This window comes from Hemicordylus capensis, chromosome 2 (assembly GCF_027244095.1).
Source record: "Hemicordylus capensis ecotype Gifberg chromosome 2, rHemCap1.1.pri, whole genome shotgun sequence".
In the NCBI taxonomy this organism is placed as follows: Eukaryota; Metazoa; Chordata; class Lepidosauria; order Squamata; family Cordylidae; genus Hemicordylus; species Hemicordylus capensis.
The window spans coordinates 350,823,136-350,845,807 of NC_069658.1; the positions used below are offsets into that span (position 1 = coordinate 350,823,136).

Below are 22,672 nucleotides of genomic sequence, written 5' to 3' on the forward strand. Positions count from 1 at the left end.
TGTGAGAGGGAGAAGAATTTCTCTCTATCCACACCATGCATGATTTTATAGACCTCTATCATGTCTCCCCGCAGTCATATTTTTTCTAAACGAATAGCCCCAGGTGTTATAGCCTTGCCTCATAACGAAGAGACAGTATGGCGATTTCTAGATCTGGAAATGGAATGGAAAGAAACATATTTGAATGAGGTTGTCATTGTCTCCTTAATAAATCATTCCCTGAAAATTCCATTTAATAAATTGCTTCCTGGAATCATGCTGAATTGTTCCCTCTTCCTCCAGTCCGATTGTCCAAAATGACTTGGCTGCAAACCTGTGCCTACTTTCCTGGGAGTAAGTCCCTTTAAAAATAGTGAGACTTAATTCTTAACATGCATCTGTTCTGCTACTGAACATTTTTTTAAAATGTTAAATTGTTGCTCTTGCATTCTTTTGACCTACAGCAGAGTGCAATTTTTTTTAAGGGAGTGGGAAGAACCCAATAAGGGAGCAAAGGAATAGAAGGAGGTAGATTACTTAGGTGTTGAGCCTGAGTAGAAAGGTGTGCAGGCTTGCACAACATAAGGCCCGGGTGCCAGATTTGGCTTGCAGGGGCTATTTTACTGGCCCCCAGGTACCCTGCAGCAACGCAGGATCTGGAAACTACCTTAAAGTGCCACACTATGCATGTTTTCTCATAAATATGTTCCATGGTGTTCCCAGCGAGGCTTACTCCCATGTATGCATGCCTAGGATTGCAGCCTGAAAGCAATGACAATTTAGGGAGAGGAGAGGAGAGGACTTGGCATTTGTTTGGGGCTGGCATGCACTCCAGGGACCCCGCTGATTGAGCAGGGACAGGACCTATTCTCTGGCCACTATCTTTGGTTGAAACTATGGATCCATTGACAGGGGGAATAGATCGACAAGTAACTAATAATATTTTTAATTTTAATGTAATGTGCTAAAATTGACTTTGGCCCCTGCACGCCAAGTTGTGGATGGTTCCGGCCTAGTAGGGCATTTGCGTTGTGCAGCCCTGGTTGTACAGCCCTCCAAAGGCCTTTAGGTCCAGGCTACAAAATTACCTAGGTGCACCTCTGGTTTCATTAGCTATCGAACTGTACATTTCAGAAGACATTTTTAATAATTTGCTGCAGAACAGAAAAACATCATTCTAGAAATAATTCAGTATATGTTTGTAAAAGTTAAACAGGTAAGAGTGCTGAAGAGGGAATCCAAGAAACCAGATATCTCTAGAATACCATCTTTACTAAATGAGGATCAGAACCATGAAAAACAAGAGGTAAATTTAATTTGTTTGCTAGTACATACAACATAAGGGTCATAATCTGTCTGGACTATTGAAGTGTGTCAGGCTGCTCTTGAAGATGACTTGTAAGCAACATGGTAGAAAATATACTAGTCTGAAACTAGCTGCACTGGTTCCCGACCCAGTTCAGTGTGCAGGTTTTAACTCTTAAGTTTGGGACCAGGATACACCCAGGATGACCTCTTCTTTTTTAAGTAGCCAGGCTTTTTAGTTTACTTTTTAGCTTTGATTGGTGGTTTTATCTGGCTTTTATATCCTTTCTATTGCTTGTTCCTTTAAAAAAAAAATAACAAAAATTGATAATAACAATTTTGATGGGTAGCACAGTATTGTTGGTGCAATGTGTGCCAGCATATCTTCCTTACTGAGCCTACCCTGAGCTCCTCAGAAAGCTGTGGCTGAGGGTCAGGGGACCTTCTGCAGCATTGTTGTTTGTGGCGTGGAGGGCTTCAGTGGGAGGGGCATCCTGGAAACCTCAGGAGGAACCACTAGTGAATCACCTCTCTGCCCACAGTTTTCAGGGACCCCCCTCCCTCTCCAGCACCCTGCAGCACATCAGCCATGGCTTTTCAAGGCGCTCAGGGTAGGCTCAATAAGGAGGATGAAGTTTCCTTCCATTGCTGCACATTGCACCACTGATACTGTGAATGTTCTCATATAAACCACTTTGGGACATTTATCAGGCAAACAGTATAGAAATATGTCAAACAAATAAGCCAGCAGGAATTGATGGGCTTAATTTAACTTTTTATGGAATTATACTAATAACTTTGTCTATGCAAATTTAAGGGTGAATCTTCTTGGATCCAGCTAAAAAAACTGAAATTAGAGTATGGTTGAAAATTAGAGGTTACTTATAACATTTGAATGTTTTTGTCAGTCAGTCACAAATGAATGTTATGCACAATTCCATTAGGTTAGGGGCAGGCAGCATTTTCTAACCCTCTGCTTGAAAGCTGTTAGTATATTTTAGAAATTTCAATTGCACACTAAAACTTTTCATTGTCAGTGTGCATGCAACAAAGGAAACACATGTGCAGCTGCTGCATTGCAGATAAAAGCAACACAGGTGCACATACCCGCATATGTTAGGATTTTTGCTGATCTCCTCTTTCCTCTGAAAAACGTTGTGCAACCAACAATGTGTCCCTGAGCATTGCACAGGCCTGAGAGACATCTTTTCAGGTGGTGCAGAGCACTTCAGAATGAAGTGGAGATTGCCTTTTACCTGTATTCTCTAACATGTATTTTTATGCTGGTCTATGACTGTAATAAAGGATGATGATGATAATGATGATGATGATGATGATGATTGCCAGAAATCAAGTTCCCATGACAGTCGGCATGTGCAGCAGCTGCATGTGTACTTTCTTTGCTGCATATGTGCTGCATTAGTCAGGATGTTGGCTTTTGTGTGTGTATGTGGTGGGGAGTAGCTAATTTAAATGAAAAATGAGCTTGCAATAATAGATTTTTGTAATCTAATGTTATTTTTCAATTTCTTTAGGGCACAGGAAATACACAAAATGAAAGCAAGACAACTTTGCCAGTGTAATAGCGTGAATCTTGGGTGGTTATATGGAATGTCTGAAGTAAGACATTTGCTTTTCCATTAACTTTTCATTAACAAGGGATAACTCTGCATACCATGTGTAGATCCTCTAATCAAGTATTTTGAAATGTGATGGCCACAAAACTATTCATGTTTACACTGTATTGTATAGTACATTTAAAGAATCTAGTACAGGTGGACCTCATCATCCATGGCCCAAGCCCCTGCAGTTTCGTGTATCCATGGGCCATGTGCACCCAACCTTGGTATATGTGGGCTGGAAAAGGGTTAAAATCTGTGTATATGTGGTTCCTAGGTGGCCAGAAATGACCTCTGAGGCCATTTTGTGGCTCTTTCTTGAGGGAAACAATTTTTTTCCACAGAAAATTGAAAATCGCCAACATTGGGGTTTGGGGGGTGGGCATCGTTGGACAGTTGCAGACCTGTGGAGCATAGTATGGAACTTAATTTATATGATTTCCACCATACCACCTTCTTCAGTATGATCCCCATTGCTTGTTGAGGTCATCTGGAGAAGTCCGTCTCCAGTTACCACTGGTACGTCCGGTGGCGACTTGGAAACGTGCCTTTTCTGTAGCTGCTCCTGGTCTATGGAATGTACTCCCGGCAGATGTCCGCAGTTTAGGCTTGCTGTTGGCCTTTAAGAGAGCCTAAAAATTTATTTGTTTGGCCTGGCCTTCCAAGGCTTGTAAAGTGTTGTTGTTTTTAAAAGTATTTTAAATGGTTTTAAATGGTTTTAATTGTTTTTTAATTGTTTTTATATTGTTTTTAGCACTATGTTTTCAATTGTGTGTTTTTATGTTTTTTAAAAGCTGTTGTACACCACCCAGAGCCTCTGGATGGGGTGGTTTATAAATGTAAATAAATAACAACAACAACAACCCAACTAATGTAATGTAGCAACAATAACAACACAAGAGCTCAGATATAAGATCAGTGGACCAGTCAAAAAAGAAAGTAGTATATCACCTAAATGGAAGATTAGATTAGAAAATAAAATCTCCAGCCTTAGATCAGATGCTAGTAAATTGAAAGATATGAAAGCCATGAAGCTGAAGAATGAAAACACCAAACAGTATCAGTATCTGATCCAAAAATACCACCTAGATTCAAGGAAAATTAGAGAAGTCCTGGAAATAATAAAGCAGCAAATAACAGCAGTGTCAAAGAAGATTAGCAGATACGAAGCCAGAATTACACAACACAGGCCAAATCTCCAATTCCAGTTGAATCAGAGACGTTTCTACCAAAGCATAGAAGGAGAAACTGCAAGAAACCTAGAAACACCAAATAAAGAAGAAACAGTGCAATTCTGGGGGAAATTATGGAACAATCCAATAGATTATAATAAAACAGCAGGCTGGGTGAAAGAGGTCAAAAAATGTAACCAACAAATGCAAGATCTAATAATAACACCAGAATTAATTAGTGAAAGAGCAAAGAAAATTAAAAATTGGACTGCTCCAGGCGACAATGAACTGCATGGCTTTTGGCTTAAACACCTAACAAGCCTCCATAAACAACTATCAAAATACTTCAATCACATTTTGAAAGGAGGTGATATTGAACAATGGCTAACAACTGGGAAAACTCATCTCCTAATGAAAGACCCAGCAAAAGGTGCAGTTCCAAGTAATTATAGACCGATAACCTGCCTGCAAACCATGTTCAAATTATTAACTGGAATAATAGCAGATGAAGTGATGCAACACTTATTAACTAACAAACAGCTTCCAGTTGAACAGAAAGGAAACTGCCCGAACACCAGAGCACAAAAGACCAGCTGCTGATTGACAAAATGATTTTAGAAAATTGCAAGAGAAGAAAAACCGATCTAAGTGTTGCATGGGTTGACTACAAAAAAGCCTTCGACTCATTGCCTCACACATGGATACTAAAATGTTTAGAAACAACTGGTGTCAGCAAAAACATCCAGATATTTATTAAAAAAAGCAATGAGCATGTGGAGTACACAGTTAACAATCAGTGGCGAGATACTTGGACAGGTTAGCATTAGAAGAGGTATTTTCCAAGGGGACTCGCTATCCCCTCTGTTGTTTGTAATCGCCATGACTCCACTTTCACACATACTAAACAAAACAGGCCTCGGATACCAAACATCTAAAACATCAAGTAAAATCAACCATCTGCTGTACATGGACGATCTGAAGTTATATGGAAAGTCTCAGTCAAAAATCGAATCACTGCTAAACACTGTCCATATATTCAGTAGCGATATAGCAATGGAGTTTGGACTAGACAAGTGTGCTGCATTAATTATGAACAGAGGAAAAATAACAAAAACTGAAGGAATAGAACTGCCCAATGGAAGCAAGATCAAGAACCTGGAAGAGAAAGAACAATCTGGATTGTGATCCATTGTATCCATAAGAACTGGGTTTCTGTGCCTGCGCAGGGACCTCCCGGGCTGACTAGCTAGCGCCTCTTTGCGCCCCGCCCATCTACATGTGCCTTGCAGATTCCGTTGGAATCGACGGTTGGGGCGCCTCTCCTTCAGATTTCTCTTGACCGCCAAAGCGCTTACACCTCTTGGCTGTTGCTCCTCATTTGTTGGTTAGTTTTGACTTTGGACTGTGTGACTATTCTTCTGCTGAACAGATTGGCATTTGTTTGTTGATTACTTGGATTGACCTCGGAACGAACAACGGACTTGAGTTTGGGACTCTGATTCTGACTTACCGAAATTTGTGCAAGAACGGCTTTGACTTGGATCGGCAAACGGACTTGTTTATGGACTCTGCTTTTGATTGTTCCTAAGATTGTTTTTTGGATTTGACTCGGAACGGCATTGGACGAGATGGAGACTAAGAAGACTTTCAAACATTGTGAAAAGTGTTGAGCAAAGTTGCCTTCTACTGATTATCACGACACGTGTTTAATGTGCCTGGGAGATAATCATAACACAGCGGCGTGTAAGATATGCTGCTCATTTTCAAAACAGACAAGACAAAATAGAGCTTTGAGGCTTCGAGCAGCATTATATGAGGAGGCACTTCGACCACCGACACCTCGTCCTTCGACGTCGATGGGTTCCGGGTCGACATCGGGGGCGTCTTCGATGTTGAAGGAGTGTGGAACATCGGGCTCTCTGGGGTTGGGTTCCAGCGGGTCTGCCGAGGCGCAGTCTAAAACCGCTGTTGACACTCTGTTTAAGAAACCGAAGGAGGTTTCAAAAAAGCGGAAGCATAAGGACAAGGAACGTCATGCTTCCGAAAAGGAAGGTTGCCACCGTGAGGAGTCTCGACATCGAACTCCCTCACCGACGGCAGCACAGACTTACGACGAAGACTCGGCTGAGTCTCCTACGGCCTCGGCGTCGACACCCTCGGTATCGACGGCCAGGATGTCTGCGGCTTCGGCGTCGACCTCGACTTCGAGATTGGACCAAATCACTCTTGGACAGGCATCGACATTGGAGTCAACAACGGTATCGGCGTCGACGCATTTGCTAATCTCGGCTTCGGAGCTGTCCGCAAATGGTCAGGTGGTGTATACTATCCCACCGTTGGCATCCACGGTTCCGGAGCAGATCTTGAATGTGAGCATCGTTCCTTCGTCGGTGTTGACGGCTTCGACATTGAGGAGGATTCCTCATCTTTTGTCTCCGGCATTGACGCCGGCGCAGTCCCCCTCGACACCGAGGACTCCGGGACTGGCTGCACAGGGGGACGGACTTAGGGAGCTGCTGGAGTCGACTTCGAGTACATCCTCGGGTTCAACGTTTCGTGGTTTCCTGTCTGCTGGCTTGGACGAAGGTCCTGAAGGTGGAGAATTGGCTGGTTTGCCTCATGCTTCCTCACTAACACTGGCAGTGATGCAGGGTCCTCGAACCAATGTCGAGTGCTCTACGACGTTGGTGCAACCGACCCATTCCTGCGGATTTCGGCATGGTGTGCCGGATGATTATGCAGAGTTTTTGCGTTGGAAGGCAGCACAAGGCGTTCAAGTCGGGGTTCAACCAGTGCAAGGACTGCAAAATCTTGTGCAGGCTGGGCAAATTGCTCAGCCGCTGCTGCAGTCAGAGCATCAGGTGGCAGCTTCTACCCGGGTGGCATCTATGAACTTACCTGTACAGGCGCCATTGGTGCAGGTTCAAACTTACCTTCCTGCAAATCCACAGTTGCCTGAAGTCCAACCAAGGGCGCCAGAAAAACCTGCTGGGAAGAGAAAAAGAAAGGCTACGCCTCCGCCTTCTGAACCATCATCTTCACCCTCTGATGATAGTGAGGACGATGAGTCGGGCCCGACCTCTGACAGGGATGATGTCAGCCGTAGATCGGACCCTCCCTCAGATGTGCCACCGAAACTTTCAACCTCTCCAACGGAGGAATTGAAAGCCTACCATATCCTTATAAGGGACATTGCAGAAGCCCTAGGCATGGACGTAAGCTCTCCGGATGCGGACGTTGCGGACCCTGTCTATAATATGATGAGGAGGTCCAAGACTTCGCATCCTGTGGCCCTCACCATGATTCCTGGAATAGACAAGGCTGCAAGGGTTGCATGGGACGCAGTGGGGGTCGGGGCTCTGACTTCCAAGCGCACTGAGAATTTGTATAGGGTGACTGAGGGAGAGAACTCTTACCTGTTACGCCATCCAGTACCGAACTCCCTGGTTGTCAGTTGCGCTTCATCCTCCAAGAGCAGGCACCATCATTCCACGCCTGCTGACAAGGAGGGGAGGAAGATTGATGTTATGGGTCGGAAGATCTATAGCACCTCCAGTTTAGCGATTCGTATTGCTAATTATGCGGCGTGTATGGCACGCTATAACCATCTACTATGGGATGCTCTCTTGCAGGATTCAACCTCTTTATCTCCAGAGGACTTTCAATGGAGATTTAATGATCTGTATGAAAAGACAACGGCAATAACGCACCAACAACTGAGCGCATTCAAGCACTTGTCAGAGACTGAAACACGGACAATGGTAACTGCGGTGAGCTTGCGTAGACTTGCGTGGCTTCACTCAGCGACCCTGCAGACGGATATGAAAGAGAAAGTGGAGTCCTTGCCATTTGATGGCAAAGGATTATTCCATGAGGACACGGATACGTCAATGGAGACGTTAAAGAAATCAAAATTCACGGCCTGCACCTTCATGGTGCCTTCGAGCGGTTCCAGTTCAACATTGAGGAGCCGCACTTATTATCAGCGAAAAAGTGATCGGTATCGGGACCACAAAGAATACCGGAAGCAGTTTAGACCTTACCAGCGCAGTAAGGGCTTTAACCAAAAATCGAAAGGGAAGACAGCTCGTCAAGGCGACAAGGACGCCTCCAGCAAGAGCTTTTGACGGGACTGTTCGTCCATTGCATCATTTTCACAGCAGCCCATTACGGTTACAACCAACGCTACTGAATGTACCATCCAGGACCCACAACATCGGCCCTGTAGTTGCCAGGATCAACATCAAACTGGCAAGCCGTGCACAAGCATGGCACAACATAACATCCAATCGGTGGGTACTGAGAATAGTGCAGACTGGATATGCATTGGAGTTTGAGACGAGACCTCCCTTTTCCGGACTGGTCTATACGCCAGCCACAGATGTGCTGCAGGACGAGGTCAAGGTGCTGCTGGAGAAACAGGCGATCACGCAGGTGCACTGGGCAAACAGGCTAACGAGTTTCTATTCCCGGTATTTTCAAATACCAAAGAGAGACGGTGGAATAAGAGCAATAATGGACCTGAGCGGACTCAACCTCTTTATTCAGACCAAGAAGTTCAGAATGGTGACTTTACAGGGTATCCTGCCTCTACTGGTAAACGAACAGTGGGCAGTTACTCTGGATCTCAAACACGCATATTTTCACATCAGGATCCAGGAGAGTCACCGCAAGTACCTCCAGTTTACAGTGGGGGCACAGATTTATCAATATGTGGTACTTCCATTTGGACTTTCTACTGCTCCCAGAGTGTTCACAAAGGTGATGGCGGTGGTAGTGGCCCACCTACGGACTCAGGGCTTAAGGCTCTATCCATATTTGGACGATTGGCTCGTGGTGAGCCACAACAGGAGTTTGCTTATCCGCCAGGTGCGGGAGATGCTAGACTTGTTGGAGTGTCTCGGCATCACTGTGAATTGGAAGAAGTTGAGACTCGAACCCAGGACTTGAGTGAATTTCATTGGAGCGGTTCTGGACTTGGAGGTGGCCAGGGCGTTCTTACCAGCGGAGAGAATTACCCAAATGCACGAACTCATACGTCGATTTCAGAGGACTCCGCGGCAGCCAGCTGTTCAAATCCAACAGATGTTGGGTTTGATGGCATCATGCACCACAACAGTGTTGCACATGCGCCTCCGCATGCGCACACTGCAGCATTGGTTTCTCCACAATTTCCGACCCAATGTAGATGGCCAGAACATGCAGTTGACATTGCCGCCACATGTCCTCGCCAGCCTAAGGTGGTGGCTAAATCTGGGCAATTTGAACAAAGGGGTCGAGTTTGTGTCCAGGGAGCCCACATCACGGATAACGACAGATGCTTCGATGACAGGCTGGGGTGCGCATTGCACCGACGTCTGTGTACAGGGGACGTGGACCCAGTTGCAAAGGCTTCAGCATATAAATTACTTGGAACTGTTGGCTGTATTCCAGGGCCTAAGGGCGTTCGAACCTATGATAACGGGGCAAGCAGTACAGCTGGAGTTGGACAACACGACGGCGATTGCCTACCTCAACCATCAGGGAGGGACAGTGTCATTGTCCCTTTGCCTGCTGGCGCAAAGGATATGGGACTGGTGCATTCGACATTCGATTCACCCGGTGGCTATCCACATAAAGGGTGTAGACAACTGCTTGGCCGACAGGCTCAGCAGGGACATCAGCTTCAACCAGACACACGAGTGGGAAATCAACCCGATGCATCTCGACAGGGTGTTCGAGACCTGGGGGGTCCCATCGATAGACTTGTTTGCCACGAGTGCCAACAAAAAGTGTGTCAACTATTGTTCGCGTGCGGGCATAGGCCGAGGGTCCCTGGGGGATGCTTTTCAACATACCTGGAAGACGGGGCTGTTATATCTTTTCCCCCCGCTGCCGCTGATGGGACGTGTGGTCGCGCGGATACTGCGGGACTGGGCGAGATGCATACTTCTGGCTCCGTGGTGGCCGCTCCAACCGTGGTTTGCCGCACTTCTGGAAATGTCTCAGTCGGTGTTCTACAAGTTCCCCAGGGCTCCAAACCTGTTACAAAGAGAACACGGAAAGGTGTTGCACCCCGATGTGCAATCTCTCAGGCTGACCGCTTGGAGAATGAACTATTAGACAACATCTTACTGGATAGTAGGCGTGCGTCAACTAGACGCAGTTATGCCTGCAAGTGGAACCGCTTCAAGGTATATATGAGGGAGCAGAGTGTCGCGCCCTTGCGTGCGACCCCACGTGATGTGTTACACTACCTAACATCGCTCAAGCTGAGTGGACTGGCGAATGTCTCGATTAAGCTGCATTTGGCTGCAATCTCATCAAGGCACAAGGGGTGGGATGGATCCACAGTCTTCTCCCACCCAGAATGTAAACATTTCCTAAAGGGTATTAATAATCTCTACCTGCCTGTACGCAGCCCAATGGAGCAATGGAGTCTGTCCTTGGTGCTCTCTGCCCTGACGGAGGCACCATTTGAGCTGCTGGCGACTGTTCCACTAAAATATCTGACTTTGAAGGTTGCGTTCCTAGTGGCCATTACATCGGCTAAGAGAGTGAGCGAGATGACGGCCCTGTGGATGGATAGACCCTACACTCAATTCTATGCACACAAAGTAGTGTTGCGTCTAGATCCGAAGTTCCTACCAAAGGTGGTGACAGAGTTCCACCTAAATCAGGACATAGTACTGCCAACCTTTTTCAGTGGTGCAGAGACGGACTTGGAAAAGGCCCTCCACACGTTAGATGTGCGTAGGTCACTCCTATATTATTTGGAAAGAACTCATGCTTTTCGGAAGAGTAAAAAGCTTTTTATCTCCTTCCGGGGGCGTAGCAAAGGCCGTCCAATCTCTCGTCAGAGACTTGTTCACTGGCTAGTGGAGCTCATTTTCCTTGCCTATAAGAGCCAGAAGGTAACACCGCCTAAGACGGTGCGGGCCCACTCTACTAGAGCCTATGCGACGTCGGCGGCACATCTGTCGGGCATTAGGATGGCGGATGTCTGCCTAGCAGCAACATGGTCTTCACATCTACCATTCGTAAAGCACTATGCTCTGGATCTGTGAATGGCTAGAGAAGCGAATTTTGGGAGGTCAGTTTTGAAACGAGTGTTGGCATAGCTGGGGGTCTTCTGCACCCGCCTCCTTATGGGGTAGCTTGCTAAACACCCAGTTCTTATGGATACAATGGATCACAATCCAGATAAACAGGTTGCTTACCTGTAACTAATGATCTGGATGTGATCCGTTGTATTCATAAGTCCCTCCCAGCCGGCCCCGCTGCAGAGTGCATGGACTAGTGGATGCTGGTGTGCGGATCGTCCCTGATATGGTGGTCTGCGAGAAATCTGAAGGAGAGGCGCCCCAACCGTCGATTCCAACAGAATCTGCAAGGCACGTGCAGATGGGCGGGGCGCAAAGAGGAGCTAGCTAGTCAGCCCGGGAGGTCCCTGCGCAGGCGCAGAAACCCAGTTCTTATGAATACAACGGATCACATCCAGATCATTAGTTACAGGTAAGCAACCTGTTTTTACAAATACTTGGGCATTCTCCAGGCTAATAACATCGCACACACTGAATTGAAAAGAAAAATTGGAAGTGAATACATCAGGAGAGTTAGAAAAATCCTCAAGTCCAAACTTAATCGCGGGAATACCATACAAGCCACAAACACCTGGGCTATACCTGATCAGATACACTGCAGGAATAATAGACTGGACCCAGGCAGAGCTAGAGACGCAAGATCCATAAGACCAGGAAGATAATGACCATCAATCATGGTCTACACCCCCGCAGTGATGTCGATAGGCTATACCTCCCTCGCAGCTCAGGTGGAAGAGGAATGCTGCAAGTCCATCAAACAGTAGAGGAGGAGAAAAGAGGCCTTGAAGAATATATCAAGGACAGTGAAGAAGATGCACTTAAAATGGTCAATAATGAGAAACTATTTAACACCAATGAAACAAAGCAGGCCTACAAGAAAGAACAAGTCAAGAACCGAGCAGAAAAATGGAAAAATAAGCCCCTGCATGGTCAATATTTGCACAATATAAGTGGAAAATCAGACATCACCAAGACCTGGCAATGGCTTAAGAATGGCAACTTGAAGAAAGAAACAGAGGGTTTAATACTGGCTGCGTAAGAACAGGCACTAAGAACAAATGCAATAAGAGCAAAAGTCAAAAAGTCAACAACAAACAGCAAGTGCCACCTTTGTAAAGAAGCAAATGAAACAGTGGACCACCTAATCAGCTGTTGTAAAAAGATCACACAGACTGACTACAAACAAAGGCATTACAAGGCAGCAGGGATGATACACTGGAACATCTGCAAAAAATACAAGCTAACTGTAGCCAAGAATTGGTGGGACCATAAAATTGAAAACGTTGTAGAAAATGAAGATGTAAAAATATTTTGGAACTTCCGACTACAAACAGACAAACATCTGCCACACAATACACCAGATATAACTGTAGTCGAGAAGAAAGAAAAACAAGTTAAAATAATCAACATAGCAATACCAGGGGATAGCAGAATAGAAGAAAAAGAAAAAGAAAAAGATCACAAAATACAAAGATCTACAAATTGAAATGGAAAGGCTGTGGCAGAAAAAGACCAAAATAATCCCAGTGGTAATTGGCGCCCTGGGTGCAGTTCCAAAAGACCTTGAAGAGCACCTCAACACCATAGGAGCGACAGAAATCACCATCAGCCAATTACAAAAAGCAACTTTACTGGGAACAGCCTATATTCTGCAACGATATCTATAATAACAGCAACAACATTGATAATAAAATTCAGCCATCCCAGGTCCTTGGGAAGGACTTGATGTCTGGATATAACAAACCAATCAATAACACCTGTCTGACTGTGTAAATAAATAAATAAATAAATAATAATAATAATTATTATTATTATTAATTAGTCATTTTAAAGCTGTTTTTTGCCTCCATAAACCTATCCCCCAAATGCCATTGACTCAATTTCTTGTTACCCGCGGTTCCATTATCCATGGAAATCAGCAGGAACAGAACTCCTGTGGATAATGAAGTCCACCTGTATTTAACTTTTTCTGCAGGGTGGGGTGGGGGTGGGGTGGGGGTTTGTATTGTTTAGTAATGCAGAATGCAGAATGAATGCTAGAAGAGTGGCCTTTTAGACTGTAAATAATTTAATATCATATTTGTGCTAGCATGCCGAGCACCAGCATTTCACCATGTCTCATGTTCAAGAGCTTATGCACTGAACATCCACTATTGTTGAGTATAGAAGATTCCTCTGGGTCCAGTGCTCTCTGGGCTGCATTAGTACAAAATGAGTATGTCCTGAAAGAACAGGTTGATGAATGGGACACAAGTTTTAAAAAGTTTTTCCATAGAAATTTTAATGTATTAAAATATATTCTAAAAGTTGTTATTAGCAAAACACTTTGGTCCTTGGAATCATATGGCCAGCTCGCCCATGGAATGGGGCTGTGGCTCAGTGGTAGAGCATCTGCTTTGTATGCAGAAGAACACAAGTTCCCTCCCTGGCAGCATCTCCAAGACAGGGCTGAGAGAGATTCCTGCCTGCAACCTTGGAGAAGCCACTGCCACTCAGTGTAGACAATACTGAGCTAGATGGACCCATGGCCTGACTTAGTATAAAGCAGCTTCCTATGTTCCTGTGTGTACTAGCAGTCTTCCCTTTTACTGGCTAACATCCTGACTAACAATGTATGCCTGTAAGGAAGTTCTACGGGGGCATGCCAGGAGCACATGCACAACTCCTCCAGTCCTCTTGGATGTGCACGGTTGTGGAAGGGGGCTATGCTTTCTAAGTGCTGCTTGCGCTCTGGAAGGGCTCTGTAAAAGCATTGTTGACCTTCAGCAATGTGTTTCCAGTCTTACAGAGTGCTTCCAGAGAGTGAGTAGCCTTTAGAAGTGTGGCGAAAAACAGCACATTCACAGGAGGACTGAGGAGTTGCATGTGAGTTTCCAGCATGCCCCCAGAGAGCCTCCTTACATGTGTGCTTAGTCAGGATGTCATCCACTGTCTTATGTGGAGAAACTGGAAGACTTCACTCCGTAAGACTGGGGTGAACTGGGCTGGGCAGGAATATCACTTTCCTCAGCCAAAAACTCTTCATTTAATTGTGCCACCACTATAATGGAAACCGCTTCTGTGAACTTTCTGAGTATAGCCAGGTTTTTACACAGGTTTCTCCATGTGATCCCTGTCACTGTAGGGGTTGTGTTAAAGAAGCCAACAGATGGCTCACACATGTAAATTGACTCTCAGAGACTTTGGGGTAACATAGGTGATGTTCCCACTTTCTCTTATGTTTAATTTGTTGTGCCTTGTGTCTTTACATTACATATAGATGAAAATTAATTACTTATGGTTTGTGCATGTAAGATTGTACTTGCCCAATAAAGCAGATATAAATTTACACATTTTGAATCTAATTCTAAGAGCCAGGATGTTGAATGTTCTGATGTTTGCTAAAACAAAATAAAAATAACATCTAGATATTTCTGTGTTGTAACCACAAATGGTTTTGAAGCTCTTGAACTGATTTATTCTTGGAGCAACAGTTTATAAAAGCAACAGTTGCTGGACACCTAAAATGCTTCTGAACTAGATCAGCCCCCAAAGTCACTTTTATTTAGCTTTTGATATTTCATTGTATTAAGGGAAATGAATTGAAAAATATTTTCCTTGCCAAACGGGGTTTTCTTGTGGTGTGCAGGGGCGTAACTATAATAGGGCAAGGGGAGACAGTTGTCTGGGGGCCCACTGCCTTGGGGGGGGGCCCCCCGAGGCAAGTCACATGACTGACTCCCCCAGCCATGCACCCACTAGGGATGGGCCCGGACCGGTCCGGAGGCCATTGAAAAGGTCTCCGGACTGGTCCGGACCTGGGTGTTTCGGTTCGGGGGTGGGGGTGTTTCGGTTCGGGGGTGTTTCGGTTCGGGGGTGGGGGGGAGGGTTTATTTACCCCTCCCACTGCTTTCCTGCTCTGGTGCCGTAAAGTTACGAGTAATTGGGGCGGTAGGATACCTCCCTGCCGCCCCTTCCCCGATGTTGCTCTAAAAAAACCTCCCAGTAGTCCTTTGCGCGTGCGCACGTCAGAGACGCAAAGGACTACTGGGAGTTTTTTTTAGAGCAGCATCGGGGAAGGGGTGGCCAGGAGGTATCCTGCCGCCCCAATTACTCATAACTTTACGGCGCCAGAGCGGGAAAGCGGCGGGAGGGGTAAGTAAACCCTCCTGCCACTCTTAAAGCTACCCCCCACCCCAGTGCCAGACCGCAGTGTGGCGGTTCCATGCACACCCCTAGCACCCACCCGGGTTTCCTTCAGTTGTATCCATCCTCCGAAATTGATGTGAGTGTTGACCTGGAGCTACCAAAACAGCATGTCTTTCTCTAGTACCATTAAATGACTTGCATCATCCACAATTTACAAAACCTTAAAAAAATTAATTTAGGATGATGGTATATTGTGGAGGAGAGGGCCCATTTTAAAATCTTGTCTCTGGGCCCACTCCAACCTTGCTACGCCCCTGGTGGTATGGGCTTTGTTTGTTTACATTTTTCCCTGTGGAAAGTTCTATTTTATGCCTTAGTATAACCCCTTGGGAAAATGTACTTTTTTGGTAGAAGCATTATCTCAGTCAGTTCTTTGGTGGTTCTTCTGTCTCCTGCCCTTATCAAAATGGTATGCTATAGGACAAAAAACCTAGAGAATTCTGCTTCTTACTCATCTGGGTTGACAAGGATCTCAGAGGGTCACTCAGATATTTGGTAGTATTTTTTCCTAAAAGCAGTGGCCTTTATGCTTGTCTGGCTAAGAAGATCATGTAAAATGAACGGACATTCATGCGTCTGGTACAGCTTTTTTTTTTTTAAAGATCCAAAACACAATGAGAAAATTGAAGCCCCTGAAAATTTGCAGTGGCAGAGAGAGAGAGAAGACTCTTTTTTGCTTAAGAAAAGAAAGCCTTGTTTCCTTTGCTAAGCCTAAAACCAGATCATCATAGGAGCCAGATGAAGAATCCCTGCTCCTGTTGGAGACTTGGAAATGACTTTTACAATGGGGAACTCTACTGTACTACTTGCAGCAAGGCCACATTGCATTCTTCATTGCATGGGGTAATTTTGCAGGATCTGCCTAGTGCTAAAAAAACTACTAAGAGTTGGGGGAAATAACACCCTATGAACATACAAAGCTGCCTTATATCAAGGCAGACTGTAGGTCAATCTAGCTCAGTATTGTCTACACTGACCAGCGGTGGCTCTCCGGGTTCCGGCAGGGGCATTTCCCAGCGCTATCTGGAGATGCTAGGGATTGATGTCGGACCTTCTACATGCCAAACATGCTTTACTACTAAGAAATGGTGTTTTCAGCTGTAAGGATTTGGGTTTGTGGGATATTGCTAGACTCTTCCAGCAGCAAAAGATTACTTTGGCAGAGAGAAAGTTAATCAAAAATTTCCCCAAATAGCACAAACACACTAAAGGATAAAAATTGGGCCCTGGAGGAGAGAACTGCCATCTCCTAGCCTCTAGCCCATCAGTGTTGGGTTCCAACTAGCACTTCCCTCCAGTAACCTGACTTAACCAACTTCACATCTTGGTTACAGTCATCAGGTTCTCAGAGACACGTGCTGGTCGGGAACCCAATACCGGTGGCTTCAGATGACACAAAATGGCCAGAACTTGTGGCTCGTGCCAAGAGCATGCACTTGTGGGAGCCAGAGGTTCCCATCTGCCAGACTTGCAGTGGGTCATGTTAACCCGCACTTAGAAAATGAAAGAAATAGGCTTTCATCATGTCTTCTGAAAAGGCTGGCCTTTGATAATGTTTCATTAATAAGGTAGCACAATTCTGAAATTGCAGAACCTCCGACTGGGGATTGGTGATCAGGCTCACTGCAAATACAAAACAAGCAGAGTAAGAAGCAGGTTAGGCTAGAACTTTCTCTTAATGAAGGGATTTTGTTTTGTTTTTTACTTGTAGAAACTTTTTAACATGGGGGAGCATTCAGAAATGGCAGACCTTGGCAACAAGTGATATAGGGGTCGTTCTGTCACTTTATACTGCTGCATGCAGAGCAGCCCAAGCATTTTGTGCACCTTAGGCAAGGCACCAAATGCTCTTGCCCAACAAAGGCATCCCCTGCCCCCCTGCATGGGGTGAGGAAGGCTGTTGGCAGACCTTTCTTACCCCACCCTTTCAGAGCCTAAAAGAGTTGGAAATATCCCCTGAGCATTGAAAAGGATATGGGACAAGAAGAAGGGGTAACAGCCTCCCTCTCACTCCTGCTTCTTTAGTGATCAGCTCCACTCTCCTCCTCCTCCTAGAAAGAGGAGGTAGCGAAAGTAAAGAGTGGAGATGGTGGAGCTGCTGTTGTGGTGGTTAGTGGGCAATTACCACATGGAGTGCACTCAGGCTGGTGCGATGGTGCCCATGGTGGTGACGGCAAGTGTGTGTGTGATTTCTCATCATGTCTTCTGAGAGGGCTGGTCTTGGCTACATTTGTAGACCCCAGAGGGGTGTCAAGAGGTGAGGGAGTGAGGATGATGCAGGCAGCAATGGTGGGAAGCAAATAGAAATTATGTGCTATATAAATATTCGTCATATTCGTATATGTGGAAGGAAAGGGGAACAGGAAAAGTTATTCATTCATTCATTCATTTCAGTTTCTATACCGCCCTTCCAAAAATGGCTTAGGCGATTTACACAGAGAAATAATAAATAAATAAGATGGATCCCTGTCCCCAAAGGGCTCACAATCTAAAAAGACACCAGCAACATTCACTGGAGGTACTATGCAGGGGGTGGATTGGGCCAGTCACTCTTCCCCTGATAAATAAAAGAGAATCACCCGGTTAAAAAGGTGACTCTTTGCCAAGTTAGCAGGGATTAACAGAAGGCTGGGAAGCTGCCATCCCCACACACTTTATTTGAAGTTGGTGGCCGTTTTATCTCCACTTAGATGACATCATCAGGAGGACTTTGGAACTCCATTCAATGTGTCAGTGGGATTTCCACTGATTTTAACTACCCTGTTATTTGGGGGAGTACATGCTTGTTATATTCCTAGATGTCTGTGAACCATTGTGCTAAATCAAGTGGGAGGAATAGTGTGAGCTGGATTAGTTTTTTGAACAGCCTGGTTATTAAAGACCAGCTGGCACACCAGGAATTTTGAAGCACATTCCATCTCAAATTGCCCTAGTTTTTTTATATATTGCTTGGTACATATTTGAAATACTCTGCTAAACTGCTTTTATTTTATTTTTCAGGAGGCCAGAGAAGCTTACTGAAACGTGTTAATCCAACACAGAGTGAATGAATACAGGCTTTTCGTTATGATTTTCTGCTGGTTATGTTTTGCATTTTCTCTCTCTATCTATCTCTAAACTCTTGATAGAGAACAATAAACAGGAGGCAGTGTTTCCTCATACTGTCAATATAGATATATGGTACAGTCTCTTCAAAGTCCAAATGTATATTTAGCTTAGCTAATTAAAATCTGTGCTTTTAAGCCCATCCTGCACATTTAATGGACAGTAAGTTGGAGTACTCTGGGGTTTTGGACACAAAGGGTTGAACAGGAATCAGGAAGCTTTTCTAGGAGTGCGAGATACCTTGCTCATCTATGAAGGCAGGGGAGACAATGTTAATGAGCCACTCCTTCCTCTAATGCCCCCCCTGAATGGTAGTCAAGAGTCTCAGTTCTGGTCTGCAAAGCCCAAGGGCCCTGACACCAGTCCCGTTGTGGTTCGATTTCCTGGAGATCTATAAATGCTTACTTTCTGGTCTGTTTCTTTGCAACTGGTTGGCCAGCAGGATTTATTGGCACCTAGCATCTAGTGCCCCCTGGAATATGTCCCCAACTCCTCTATGGATATTTGAGTACATGATGCAGGAGCCTGTGGGGTTACAAGAAGCAAGGGGCAATGGAGAGCTAGGAGAACCAATCTCAGATCTTCTACTTCCTCAACCTTGACTTTTTTGGCAGGCTGTATGATACGGGAGTGGGAAAGGGCTGTATTTTCATCCTCCGTTTATACTACTTTTCAGCAAAAAAACATTCTCAAAGCAGTTTACACAGCAAAAGGAATGAGAAGATGGTTCCTTGTCTTAAAGGGGCTCGCATTCTAAAAAGCAACACAAGGGAAACACAAGTGACAGCCATTGGGAGGGATGCTATGCTGGACTGAACTAGGACTGAGAAACTTTGATATTTAGCAAGAGCATAGCATAGCAGACTGCGATGCTATGCTTCTGCTAAATATCAAAGACCCACAAATTTCAAAGATACATCTTTGCCCAGTTGGCAGGGGAAATAATCTATATTGAAACACACAGGTCCCTTGTAAAGCCAAAAGCAGAAGTAAAGAGAAACATCACAGTTCCTGTAGTCACAAAACTGAAGATTAGTTTTAGATGACGCACCAGGCATAGATAGAGTCAATAGAAGCCAGTTGGGAAGTATTAGTGGTTGGTGGGCATGTTGTTTCCCCTTCTGATTAAGTTCCATCAGTAGTGCTGCTGTGGTTTTTGGTATCAGGTCTAGCCAGGCTCCCTGCTGCCAGCTATAGAGAAGTTTATGGAGCTTAAACTTTCTTTGAAGGCCCATCCAGTGGCCTTGGGATATCTCCCAATGTCTCTTCTGCCACCTCCATGTTTATTGGAGAATGATCCTTCTTAAATTGTCAGCAAGCTAATAGGGAGACGGTTTGGGCTCCTTACTTGCATCATCAGAGTTACTGCCCTCAGGTACGGAAATAGGGGCTTATTCTTGTTCTTTGGTGGAGCCCTTGGGTTTCACCTCCCTGTGGAATCTTCCAGAGGATCAGGAGATACAAGAGATCTAATGTGTTAACAACCATGTGTTAAGTACCTCATGGTTGAGTCTTTCTCATGGTTGAGAAAGACTTAACAGAGTTGCTGTCCTAGGTCCGGGCAATGACAGCAAACTATATGTATCAGCTAGTCAACAAAATAAAAATGATGCATGCCAAAGTATTATTTGCCATCTTTTTACTGAGACACGATGATTAGAAGTGATGCAGAAATTTTGTTTTATTGGCAGGGACGTATCTAGGGTAGGGCAGGCAGGGCACGTGCCCCGGGCGCCACTTGAAGGGGGGGCGCCGTTTTGTAAAATTAAAAAAAATGGCTGCCAAAAACAAAATGGCCACCGTGCATGCTCAAATGGCCTCTGTGAGGCCCTAGGTCATGCCAGGCCTTGCAGAGGCCATTTGGGCATGCGCGGTGGCCATTTTGTTTTCAATGGCCATTTTTAAAAAAAGATTATTTTTAAAAATGGCCACCGCACATGCTCAAATGGAACCTGCAAGGCCCTAGAGGCCAGCAGGGTGAGGGGGAACCTTTGCAAATCCCCCCACAGCCTTTAGGAAGCCCCCCAAAGGGGCTACAGGTAAATATAAATATAAATATAAATATAAATATAAATATAAATATAAATATATATATATATATATATATATATATATATATATATATATATATATATATAAAGACACTGTACACATATTCACATTGGCACTATGTACAGAGAATCAGGGCTTGTGAATACTGATCTGACGCTTATGACCTAGGATTGTATTCATTTGCTCTTACTTTGCTTCTTGTGATAAGTGAGTTAAATTTGATGTCTTGCTAATATGGCTATTAATGGTGAGTTTGTCTTTGACTCAGTGTGAAATCCTTAATATTAAGACCCACAGGGAGTTTCTTGCTCTCTTTCTCTCATTTTAACTGTCTTTCTGAAATACTAGAATATATCCCAAGCAGTGACACAGTTTACTCTGCATATCCTTTAATTATTTACAGAGTATCTGGGAAAAGTCAAATTCTCCATTGATTTTTAAAACTTATGTAATGGTGATGCTACAATGCATAGCAGAGAATTAGACAGACACTTCTGTTTAGTTTTCCACGTACACCTCCACATAGTATTTGGGTATTTCATGAGCCCCAGCATACTGAAATTTGTAGTTTTCCAGCATTTTTTTGGTCTGGCTACATCCACTGCTAAATAGTTTTTGAAATATTAAAAGATTAATGAGCCTGACTTGTATTTTTCAGCTGATATTATGGTAAAGTTATCTGAAAGATGGGTGTCAGATGCTTGGACAGGGGGGCGTAATTTCAGCGTTTGCCCTAGGCGCTATTTTCCCTAAACCCGCCTCTGTTTATTGGCATACCTTGCAATTTAGCTGTAGGCAAATATTTTATTTTAAAGTTGCAGCTGGTTTCAGTGAGAAGTATTATTATTATTATTATTATTATTATTATTATTATTATTATTACATTTATATCCCACACTTCCTCCAAGGAGCCCAGAGTGGTGTACTACATACTTAAGTTTCTCCTCACAACAACCCTGTGAATTAGGTTAGGCTGAGAGAGAAGTGACTGGCCCAGAGTCACCCAGCAAGTATCATGGCTGAATGGGGATTTGAACTCGGGTCTCCCCTGGTCCTAGTCCAACACTCTAACCACTACACTGGCAAGTACTAGCTTGGTGGGCTTCAATTGTAATGAGTAGCTCTGCATGTGAATACATTATATAATATGCAATATATAGAATGTGGAATATACAGAATGCATCATTTTGCAATGTTTACTGTAGAAAACCTAACACAAACATGCAACATATACTGTATACTATAGAACACAGGGACAGAAAGTTCTACCTTCCCAGATTTGAGCCAGCTTTAGATTGGAGGAGAAAAGATTTGCAGTGGTAATCAGGAACGTCAGTCTGAAAACAGGCTGTTGTCTCTCTTCCCATCTATAGATGGCATGGATCTTTTGCCAGCTATTTGGCAGTAGCCATGGAGTCACTGGAAACGCCTAATTGTTATAAACCAATACGCAGCAATCCAGATGCCCATAAAGACATAGTTGCAAGACTCGTTCTTATTGCAAACATTGTTTTTCAAATTGAGATGAATCTATATGGTGTTTAACCTTTTTAAAAAGGAAAAGTGTAGGAAAAAGAAGACTGTTTTTAGCTTAAAGATAATTAGAGGTTTCCCTCCATTCTTTGTTTCTTATTTATAGAAACCATACAAATGTGGATGAGGCAAAATTACAACAGACATACAACTATCCAGTTACAATTAAAAGAAAATGGGCAAGACTTGAGTTACCAGTGTCCAGCTGCTAATTAACACTAAGAATTGTATTTTGTTCAATTGTAAAAGTTTCTGATATCATATGAGAAACTACAGTTCAGAACAATGTGATAATTCTTTACATGAATTCCCATGGGCATTTATCTGAAAACCAAATCAGAAGAATCCTTTTGCCAGAGGTTAAAGCATAGAATTTGGAGCCTGGGAGTCTGTTAGAATAATACAAGCAATTATTATTAAAAGTGCTTAATTTAATAATAAGCCTTTATCAATCAAGGCATCATACACAGGGGAGTAACTATAATAGGGCAAGGGGAGACAGTTGTCTGGGGGCCCACTGCCTTGGGGGGGGGCCCCCAGAGGCAAGTCACATGACTGACTCCCCCAACTGTGCACCTGCCCGGTCTTCCTTCAATTTCCTTGGGCCCTCCCCCCCAGAGGCAAGTCACATGACTGA

General features: G+C 44.3%; 1 protein-coding gene across 2 annotated transcripts in view; it reads left to right on the forward strand.

The window, feature by feature from the left end:
* The window catches only part of LOC128344516 (serine/threonine-protein phosphatase 2A catalytic subunit alpha isoform), a 117,492-nt gene that overhangs the window by 49,615 nt on the left and 45,205 nt on the right, over positions 1-22,672 (forward strand). Inside the window, exons 12-14 of one of the 2 annotated variants that reach the window (XM_053294763.1) lie at positions 1,188-1,285; positions 2,820-2,904; positions 18,346-18,519. In XM_053294763.1, coding sequence (XP_053150738.1) covers positions 1,188-1,285; positions 2,820-2,867 — 146 coding nt within the window. In that variant the 3' untranslated portion in view covers positions 2,868-2,904; positions 18,346-18,519. Of the gene's footprint in view, positions 1-1,187; positions 1,286-2,819; positions 2,905-18,345; positions 18,520-22,672 lie in introns of those variants that run through there. The other variant, XM_053294766.1, reaches the window with a different exon arrangement.